At 35.9% G+C, this 10,889-nt stretch overlaps 1 protein-coding gene across 2 annotated transcripts; it reads left to right on the top strand.

Annotated features, from left to right (window-relative positions):
• Positions 1–7,773: 7,773 nt before the first annotated feature.
• Positions 7,774–10,463, top strand: Pabpc5 (poly(A) binding protein cytoplasmic 5). 2 transcript variants are annotated; one of them, XM_004873579.4, is made up of 2 exons: positions 7,774–8,000; positions 8,524–10,463. In XM_004873579.4, exon 2 carries the CDS (start codon positions 8,662–8,664, stop codon positions 9,808–9,810), a length of 1,149 nt encoding a protein of 382 aa, XP_004873636.1. In that variant the 5' UTR covers positions 7,774–8,000; positions 8,524–8,661; the 3' UTR covers positions 9,811–10,463. The 2 variants fall into 2 exon arrangements, with proteins under 2 accessions (XP_004873636.1, XP_004873635.1); XM_004873578.3 differs by having other exon boundaries at positions 7,774–8,162.
• The last annotated feature ends 426 nt before the right edge of the window (positions 10,464–10,889 follow it).

The following is a 10,889-nucleotide window of genomic DNA, read 5'->3' as shown; positions in this document are numbered from 1 at the left end:
GCTGACTTTTAGCTTTTGAATGTGTCCTAAGATCCTACCTCTTCAATGTATTAAAGTAGAGAATTTGCTTCTTATTTAGCCTAGCACCCAACTATTTGGTACTGGACTATGGTATTGTTTATGACCCTAGACAATCTCAGTATTGGTATTCAAAGAAGAACAACTGATCATAACATCCATGACACCTTGCCTAAATTAGTACAATCAATAATAATGATAGTATGAAGCACAGCCCAGAACTTGACAAGCTGTGGCAACTATTAATTTGCTACCTTTATCCACAGGAACAAGATTTATAGTTATATAATTAAGTCTAAACAAACCAGGAAATTCATACAGTGAATATTCCCTCAATAGAGAGATTTTATCTTTTGGGGAGGACATTTAAACAGGATAAGAGGAAAAAACAGAGAAACAGATGATGAGAAAAAGATTATTAGCAAGGGTGAAGGACAAAGGAAGATTAGTCAAGTTCAAGGAAACTGGTGAAGAAGAGAGGAGAGAAAGAAAGGAGATGAACTGAACTAAAGAAAAACCCTAAAAACAATGTTCACACTCATGAAAAAATTAAAACACACAATTGATAGAAGAAAAAAAAGAACAACCCAAACCAAACAAACAACAAAAATAAAAACCAAACCAAACGAACAAAAAACAAAAGTAAGAGATTTCACTGTGATTTCAAGCCTGTGGTTGTTTTCTGGTGTCTATAGTTTTGTGGTAGTGTCCAAGTCAGTGTCCAGATCTCCAGAGCTGTGCTTGGAAAACCCAGTAATTCTGCAGTTGGATTAAGGTGGAGTTCTGGGTAAACCCAGCCAGCCTGCAGTAGAGTTGAACAGGGCACCATCTCTGGCCTTTTAACTCCACAGAAGTTCAGGCTGGTCCTTGTTTCTGGCTGTGGGGGCCGGGACCCAAGTCTTCAGCCAGAAAGCACTGAATGTCTATTGGTGGCCCACCCACATCTCCCCACCCTGGACTTCTCTTCAGTCCTCACTCACTCAGTCACTGTGGGATTTCATTACTGGCAGCCCTGAGACAAAGACAACCCATGGCTGCTCTTAGTCCCAGGTTCAGTTGGCCCCTTACTGAAAAAGGATTCCGATAAAGCATTCTATCCAAGAAACATTACTGTTCCTGCACTGGAGTCACCCACTGGCGCCTTTCAGCCTCCTCTGCTCCATTACACTGTTGTGTCTCCTCTCTCATCCAGTGAGCTGGGGGTGGGGGGAGGCTTCAATTTGCTTTCTCCCTCTGTGCTGCCGTCCATCTCCTTGTGTTATCTACAGGCTCCAATCTTTCCTTTAGATCCTTTTTGGGTCCTGGAGATCCACCTCCCTCCTTCTTTTCTTCCCCAAGTTGTTATTCTCCAGAGTCTGAAGAGATGTATCTGTGGCTGCTTACTGCTCTGCCATTTTCCGTGACATCTCTAATTTTTCTTTTATTCTGGTAAGAAAACAGCATAAGATCATCATTTAATCCATTTTAGTGCTACAAAACAGTGTACCTTAAGCATCTTTGGAAATTTTGTATTCGTGACCCCATTTAATCATTTCCCTCTCCTTCAGATACTGCCAACCACCATTCTATTCAGTTTCTAGTACTCTGACTATTCTAAATCATTCATGTATCTAGAGTCATTTGGTCTGTGTCCCTATGCGACTGACATATTTCACTTAGAATAAATATTTCAAAATTCACCCATTTTACCACATGCATAAAGTAGAATTTTCTTCTCTTTTTGAACTGAATAATATGTCATTTTAAGCATGTACTATATTGTCTTTACCCAGTCATCCATCAGTCGCCATTCAAATTGTTTCCATATGCTTGCTATTGTTTATAATAGTGAAATAAACTTAGGAATTCAAATGTGTATTCACAAACCTGCTTTCAAAATTTTGAATGTATACCTAAAAGTGACATTACTAGATTACAAAGTAATTATACTTTCAACTTTTGGAAGAACTTCTGTAATGTTTTTCATATTAACTGTACTACTTTACATTCTTATCAACAGCACACATCCACTCCAGTTTTACCACATTCTTTCCAACATTTGTTATCTTTCCAAAGGGTGAGGTGATCTATCATTTTGGCTTTGATTTTCATTTCTTTGAGGATTAGTGATGTTGATTATCTCTCATTTGTTAGTCATTTATATGTTTTTTGAATCATCTATTCAAGAAGATATTTTTGGCATTTAGTTGTATGAGGTCCTTACATATTTTGGGTATCAGCCCTTTATTAGTTATATGGTTGCAAATATTTTCCTATTCCTTCAGTTGATGTTTTACTCTATTAGTTGTTTCTTCTGATGTGCAAAATCTTTTAGGATTATTACTTTTCCATTTTTGCATTTGTTAATTGTGGTTTTGGAGTCATATTCAAGAAGTCATTACCAAGAAAAAATTACAGGTATATTTCTGTTTTCTTCTAGGAATTTTACAGTTTCATATCTTACATGCCTTTCTTTAATCATAAGCCATTATGCATTGACTTCAGTGCCTAGTACAAGATACGTGTCTGATTGTAATATTTTACATGTAGACATTAAGTTTGTCCCACCCCATTTATAGAGAGTCAGTCCTTTACCCATTTCCTATTCTGGGCATGCTTTGTCAAACATTGTTGACTATGTGTGTATGTGTGAGTTTATTTCTGTGCACACTATTCTGTTTCTTTGGAATATATATCTTTTTTTTTTAGTACTGGGGATTGAACTGAGGATCATGCACTTGCAGGGCAGGCGGCAGAACCACTGAGCTAAATCTCCAGCCCTGGAATATATATTTTATTTTATGACCCTATTAGATTGCCGTAATTATTTTAGGTTTGCAATACTGTGTACTTTGAAATCAGGAAGTGGTCGTACCTCCAGTTTTTTCTCTTTTCTCCAGATTGTTTTGGCTACTCAGGCTCATTTGCAGCTCCATATGAATTTTAGGCTCTATTTTTATGTCTATTAAAATGCTATCAAAATTTTGAAAAGGATTTCATTGAACTTATAGGTTTCTTTGAATTGTTTGGACATATTAACAATATTCATTTTTCAAATCCATGAGTAGGGGATATATTTCCTTTTATTTATGTTTTCTTTTATTTATATTGTGGATGATTTAAAGTATTAGGGTATAACTTTAGATTCCTTGGTCATGTTTATTCATAAGTATTCTTTTTTTTTTTTTTTTTGTACCTGGGATCGAACTCAGGACCTTGCGCTTGCAAGGCAGGCACCAGAACCACTGAGCTAAATCCCTGGCCCAGTATTTATTCTTTTTGATGCTACTGATTATGGATGTTTCCTTATTTCTCTTTCAGATACTTCATTGTTAATACACAAAAATGCACATTATTTTTTATGTTGTTTTGTATCCTGTAGCTTTGCGAATTTATTCATAGTTCCAACTGCTTTGTAGAGACTTTAAGCTTTTGAAAGATAAGATCGTGTTATCTAGACTTGAGACCCCTTGAATTTATAGGGCAAACTGCCTTTTTTTTTGGTACTGGGGATCGAACTTGGGTCCTTGCGCTTGCACAGCAGGCGGTGAAACCACTGAGCTAAATCCCTGGCCCTAGATCGTGTTATCTAGAAATAAACACAGTTTCACTTCATCTGTTTTCACTCAGATACCCTTTATTTCATTTTCCCCCTAATTACTGTATCTAGGATTTTCTGTACTAGGCTGAAAAAAAGTGGAAAAGTGGATATTCTTGCCTTCTCTTTTTCTTAGAGGAAAGCTCTTCAGTTTTTAATTGTTGAATATATTAGGGTAGGATTTTCATATATATCCTTCATCATATTGATATAATATTCTTCTATGCCAAATTTGTTACTTCCTTTTACAATGAAAGGGAAAATGCTTGTTTTTAAAAATTCAATAAGAATTTAATTCATTATACCAAGGAAAAGGTCAAATGTCAAACTTTTTTTCTTTTGAAATCACTTTGCTTTTTATTTATTTAAGTATAAATGTTTGTACATATTTATGGAGTACACTATTATAATTGCATAAATGTGTACAATATGTAACAAGCCAGAATATGTAGCACTTTCATTTCCTTACATATTTATCATTTCTTTGTGCTGGAAAACTTTGAACTTCTCTTTTCTATTTCTTTATAAAATATACTAAATTTTGAACTATAGTCACACTACTACACTGAAGAATATTAGAATTTATTTCTTCTATGTAAATACAACAAATATCCATTATCCACCTTTCCTCTGTCTCCCTGCTCCCTTCCCTTTCCCTGTGGTAATCACTATTCTACTCTCTACTTCTATGAAATCAACTTTTTAAGCTTGTGTGGAAGAGCAAAACCATGTAATATGCATCTTTCCTGGCTTTTTCTCTTAACATATTGTCCGCCAGTCCCATCCATTTTCCCACAAATGACAGGATTTAAATACTCACATGGCTGAATTCTATTATGTATATGTACACTGTTTTTTATTTGTTTATTCATATGCTAATGGACATCTCAGTTGATTCCATATTCTAGCTACTATATATAGCATCAAAATCAATATGGGAATGCAGGTATAACCTTGGTATGGTTATTTCATTTCATTTGGATATATACCCCAAAGTGGTATAGAGTATCATGGTAGTTATATTTCTAGGTTTTTGAGGAACTTCAGTAATACTTTCCATAATGAAGGTAGTAGTTTACATTCCTAGCATTGGTGAAGAGAATTCTTTTCTCTAACTCCTTGCCAGCATTGTTACTTTATTTTTCTCCTCTTTTTCATAATACTCATTCTGACTCAGGAGAAATATGTATCTCATTGTAGTTTTGAATTGTGTTTGCCAGACAAGTGATTTTGAGCATATTTTTGTATACTAATTAGCTATTTGTATATCTTCTTTTGCAAAATATTTTAACTGTTTTCTTTAAAGTGTTAATCTTAATTTACAACAATCACAAGAGTTATAAAAGTACATATTATGCCAAGTGCCTTGAATAAATATCTAAACTCTAATTTTATAATTTGAGAATACTGCAAATTTTAATAAAATATTAGAGAATATGATATTCTGCTTTATTGGTCATTTAGTATAAATCTCTTTATTGTAAATTATGTTGAAAGTTTTCTGGTTTTGGTCACTTTCTCATTTCAGGATGTATAATCAAATAAATACACTTTAATTTTTTTAATGATTAACATTACCAAGTGCCTTGTTGTGTAACACATAAATTCTCAGGCTTGGGATAAATTTTTTTGAGATATAGAAAATAAAGTGATTCTAGAAATGTCTATTTAGAGCACATTCTTAACATCAAATTGTTTTGTCTCTCTTTTTTATAAAAACATATGAACCACGTCATAGGTTGTAAAGTTCTTTTTTATTTACTTTTTGATGTTTTGTTTAGCCATCCCAGTCTTCCTACAAGAGAATACCAAGTTTGCTTTCATAATAAATTCTCATGAATACTTGAGATTTTTGTTTGGGAACACAAAATTGTTTCTTAAGACAAGGAAGAAAAATACATTTCTAATTTCTTCTTTTTCTCCATTTATGCTGACATATTATCAACTGTAAGTAACAATAACTGAAGAAATATGCTTGGAATACCAGTTGTCTAGGATTCTTTCCTAATTCAAAGTGTTTCTCAGATTTAAAGACTACAGTATGCTTCAATGAACTGCATTGGGAATCTGGTTCAGGACTTTCAATGGATTTTAATATGTTAATCAGATTTATATAAACTATAAACTTGCCTTTAGTATATAGAATTGCGCAAGAAATATTCTATATCTGACTTTTAAATTCCAAAGCCTTCTCAAATTAAATAGTAAAGTGATTTCAAAATTAAAGGTGAAAATATTTTTCCTTTCTGTATTAAACTTCTGCCTAGGAAGAAGTATAAAATTCATTTATTTAAAAAGAGTTCAAAATTTCTGATCTTTGATATCCTTTTTGTCACTACAGTTTACACTATCTATACTGCAATGACCCCCACATTTTTGGTAAGTGTAGAGAGTTTTTTTTTTAAATTTTAACTGCACAATTTCTCTAGAATCTTAGAGAAAATATGAAGAAATGAATTTGAGTATGAGCATTTAAATAGTTACATGAACAAATGAAAATATTAATTAGTATCAGTGATGAGATTGTGAAAATTATTCTTTTGCATTTACACTGTTATTTTAATACACCAGCTTCAATAAAGAAGTACCTTTAAATGATAAAAGTAAAAGCCAGACTAGGGTTCTAACCCATTGTTAACACACATAATTAAATATGTTTATTTTTACTTATTTGTTTTATTTTTCCTGTGCTGAAGATCCATCCCAGGGTAGCACACATGCAAAACAAGCACTCTACCACAGAGCTATACCCCCCAGACCTGGGAAGATGTTTATAAAAATATGTTTAAGATGCAGTAAAGTGACCAGATGTTCACAAGTGCCTCCACATGTTGGCTACTGTGTTAATATTGTAAGACATGTTTGCTAGTCTATCTCTACAATATTATTCATGGTTGCCATTTTTCATAAAGTCTTCGTGTGTTAATTAAGCAAGAACCCTAAAAAGTGAGAACAAGAAAACAGAAAATAATTCTAAAATTTTGAGCATGTAATGAGGATAAATGCCATCTTTACACAAGTATACAGTTTAATATAATCTGTATAATTTTAAAAATGCAGAAGCATAAGAATTTATCCTGCTGTTCTAAGAACATCTTAAGAAAATATTAACTACAATAATCCCCCTTTTTAGCCTTCATTATCTTCAGTATCTTTTTCAATCTAAAAATACAGCTACATGTTTAGTTTTCATTTTCTTTGATATAGGAGTGATTGGGGACCAGGGAGGCTTGTTGAGGATTTGTCTGTGCATAATAGAGATTGGTGATTTTCTCAAAGTGGGAGCAGAATATCTTTCCAGAACAGTTTTCTCAAGATCTGTGAAAAGATACTGTACTTTATGAGAAATACTCAGTTGAGCTAGTCTATCTCTATAATATTATTCATGGTTGCCTTTTCTCATAAAGTGAGCACAAGAACACAGTCTCACGACATTCTTCCCTGTAATGACTTAAAGTTGACAACTCATGTTGGAATTCATAATTATATTAAGTACCTTCATCTTGACATGTTTATTTCTCTTAAGGATATTAATTATACATGTTGCATTGATTCTGCAGCTTTTATCTTTAACTGAGATTTTTAACTGTGATTCTGAAGATAGCTCAACAGTTTCATCTTTTTGTGGTACTAAATACCTTCAAAAGATATTTGATGTCTCTCCAATATTAAAACTTTAATATTACTGAAGAAAAGAAAAAAGGTCTGACCACACTACCTGGGCATAATTCAACCATTATGCTGGAGATTAATCGAGTAAGGATAAAGATCAAGCACTACATAGCCCTGTGTTCTATTTGACCATATGATCTTTTAGCCCTGGACCTGGAGCCCAGTACAGTTGTCAACTTTGACTTTCCAATGCACTAAGGAAATTATGGGACGTATATCTTCTTCCCTAAACAAAAATGATTTAGAGAATTCTTTTTAAAAAATTATGCACTCTTTCTGCCTTGGGCATAACTTCCTACGATTTAGTGAAGAGCAACCTAAATATTTAAAACTTGTAATAAATACATATTTAAAAAGGAAAAAATCTAATATGAATATCGTGTGTGTGTGTGTGTGTGTGTGTGTGTGTGTGTGTGTGTAATATCTTGGCATTGACACAGGCAAGCGGGAAGTTACTTAGCACTGTGTTCCGGGTTTCCTCGCGCCCCGCCCGTCTTCCCCCACCCCCCAGCTACAAGCCCTTGGTCCCTTGGTTGGTCTGTCCTTCGGAAAGCGACCCCTGCCCATCAGTCCCCACTGGGCCTGCCAGCCGCGCCTCTGCTCTTCTCCGCTGACTCCGCCCTGCGTCTGTAGGACCCGCCTCGCGTCTGAGCTGACCCTCTGCGCGTCTGCCAGTCAGTCCCTCCGGACCTGCCGCCAGCCTCAGGCTGCAGAAATCTCCGCGCCTCACTCGGTCCGTACCCAGTGGGCATCTTGGGTATCTGGGCGGTCTCCGGTTCCCCGCGCGTTTGTACGTCTGTCTCTCTGATCCGCTGCCTGCAGCCTGCCTGCTGTCCCAGCACACCAAATGTCCAGTGTGCCCTTTTGCTGACGCTGAGTGCGGAGCGGCCTTTTAGTAAGTTGGGAGCCCTCCGGGAGCGGCCAAGCGGCTGGCGGAGGAATACATACTCGGCTCCTGCCCTTGTTGATACCATTATTTAAACCAACAGGAGCTCTCGAGGCCTATATTTATGCAAAAAGCCGATCCTGAGGCCTCTATCGACAATGTAGGGAAGCAGCCAGCTGCTTGGTGATTTCTTAAAATGGGAAAGAGTAATTACGTTTCTAATACTGGTTTTTGGAACTAATTTCAAATCTGAATGGGTGAAAAATTTAAGTCCCCTTAGGGAGAACATATTCGCTATCGGGGTGCCTTTATGTCTGATGCGTTTGTTCTGAGCCTGCTGACCAGCTGTTTCTGAACTTCATTTTCTCAGCCTCAACAGTGATTCTGAGTCTGCTTTTCGCTTCCCTTCGGCTGCCTTCGCTTTTTCTGTTCCTGAACAGCTTTTTGGCCCATAGATTAGAGAAAGCAGCCCTTTTCTCTCCTCGGAAAGCCTCCTGTGTTCAGAGAGATGGGGAGTGGGGAGCCTAATCCTGCTGGCAAGAAAAAGAAGTACCTCAAGGCTGCCCTATATGTGGGTGACTTGGATGCAGATGTCACAGAGGACATGCTCTATAAGAAGTTCAGGCCTGCTGGCCCTCTGCGATTCACCAGAATCTGCCGTGACCCGGTGACCCGCAGTCCCCTGGGCTATGGCTATGTTAACTTCCGCTTTCCAGCGGATGCTGAGTGGGCCTTGAACACCATGAATTTTGACTTGATTAATGGCAAACCATTCCGCCTCATGTGGTCACAGCCTGATGACCGATTAAGAAAGTCTGGAGTTGGAAATATATTCATCAAAAACCTGGACAAATCCATAGACAATAGGGGTCTGTTTTATTTATTTTCTGCTTTTGGTAACATTCTCTCTTGTAAAGTTGTATGTGATGACAATGGCTCTAAGGGTTATGCGTATGTGCATTTTGACAGCCTGGCTGCTGCCAATAGGGCTATCTGGCACATGAATGGAGTACGGCTCAACAACCGCCAAGTATATGTTGGCAGATTCAAATTCCCTGAAGAGCGAGCAGCTGAAGTCAGAACCAGGGATAGAGCAACTTTCACCAATGTTTTTGTTAAAAACCTTGGAGATGACATGAATGACGAAAAACTGAAGGAACTTTTCAGTGAATATGGGCAAATTGAGAGCGTCAAGGTAGTAAGAGATGCTAGTGGGAAATCTAAAGGTTTTGGATTTGTGAAATACGAGACACACGAGGCTGCCCAAAAGGCGGTGTTAGAACTGCATGGAAAGTCAATGGATGGGAAAGTGCTATACGTAGGACGAGCACAAAAGAAAATTGAACGCTTGGCTGAATTACGGCGGAGGTTTGAGAGGCTGAGATTAAAAGAAAAAAGTCGGCCTCCAGGCGTGCCTATATATATTAAGAACCTGGATGAGAGCATAGATGATGAAAAACTGAAGGAAGAATTTTCTTCATTTGGATCAATTAGCCGAGCCAAAGTGATGATGGAAGTGGGGCAGGGGAAAGGGTTTGGTGTGGTCTGCTTCTCCTCTTTTGAAGAGGCCACCAAAGCAGTGGATGAGATGAATGGTCGCTTAGTGGGCTCCAAGGCCCTGCATGTCACCCTGGGCCAGGTTAGGCGAAGGTGGTGAGAATGAGAATGTTCAATTTTTCTCAGCTTTAGCTGATGCTACTTAGTTTGTCTCCCTTTGTAATAAGGGTTATTTTGTGCCAATTCAAAAGTGTTATTTTTTAAGTGACTACTTTCTTTTGAAAACAAAATGAAACTAGATAATCTTGTTCATTTAAGTGAAGAACATAATTTCTAATTGTAAAGTCATTTTGTACTATTTTTTGATATAATATCCTTAGGAATATGTAGAATAATGTTTATTCCTCCACATTTTTTCCTGTACAGCCAAGGTAAAAAAAAAATTGATTGAATGTATTTCCCTCTTTATTTATTTAAATAATACTAAATTTAATTTCTTCTGAAAATTATCTTAGCATGATCTTTCCAAATGTATCATAGTAAATATTTCTAACTTGCTTTTTGAGAAATCAATAGAGCAGAAAAAATGTATTTAATCCAGTTAGAATCTGTGCATAACTTTACTTTAAATTATTATTTTAAAATGAATGTTCTTTTTAAAAGATATGGGTTTTTTTTTAATTTATTATTTTCCTTTCAAAATATATTGTGGGCATATTACATACTTTTTAATGCAATAGACTACTCTTGGGAGTTGTTTTTATTAACGTCATGCCCTGTTTTCTTAATCAGTACCTTAAAAAAATAACACTTCAGGCAGTGGTTATTTAAAGCTAAAAACCTTTTTTGAGAGATCTGATAGTTCAGAACACTATGGACAATTCTTATCACTCACTTTTCTGGATTCTTTAGTGCCTGTACTGAGATTATGTTAAATTAACAATAAAGGTGAGTAACTGCACAAACTTGCCTTTACTATAGATAATATTTTACCTTCAGCCTCAGTTAAATGTCACTGTAAAATTTAAATAATCTATAGAATGATGTTGAGAAACTGTATTAAAGACCATCTATTAAACTTGTAATCTCTTGTAAATTCTTGAATGTGTCCATTTTATAATATTTACAGATGTTTCAAAGTTAAAGAAAAGGTTGTCTATTGATTAAATCATATACTCCCATTATATGAGAGCTAAGGACTTGATAGAATTCTCTTTATGTGTTGAATAATTGGAAATT

Source organism: Heterocephalus glaber, unplaced genomic scaffold (assembly GCF_053883595.1).
Source record: "Heterocephalus glaber isolate CG9 unplaced genomic scaffold, H.glaber_assembly_v1.0 deba00001613, whole genome shotgun sequence".
In the NCBI taxonomy this organism is placed as follows: domain Eukaryota; kingdom Metazoa; phylum Chordata; class Mammalia; order Rodentia; family Bathyergidae; genus Heterocephalus; species Heterocephalus glaber.
This window is presented reverse-complemented; position numbering and strand designations above follow the sequence as displayed.

What these genes read in the sequence shown, in the direction of transcription:
- Pabpc5 (XM_004873579.4), top strand. Translation starts at nt 8,662, where the DNA reads ATGGGGAGTGGGGAGCCTAATCCTGCTGGCAAGAAAAAGAAGTACCTC.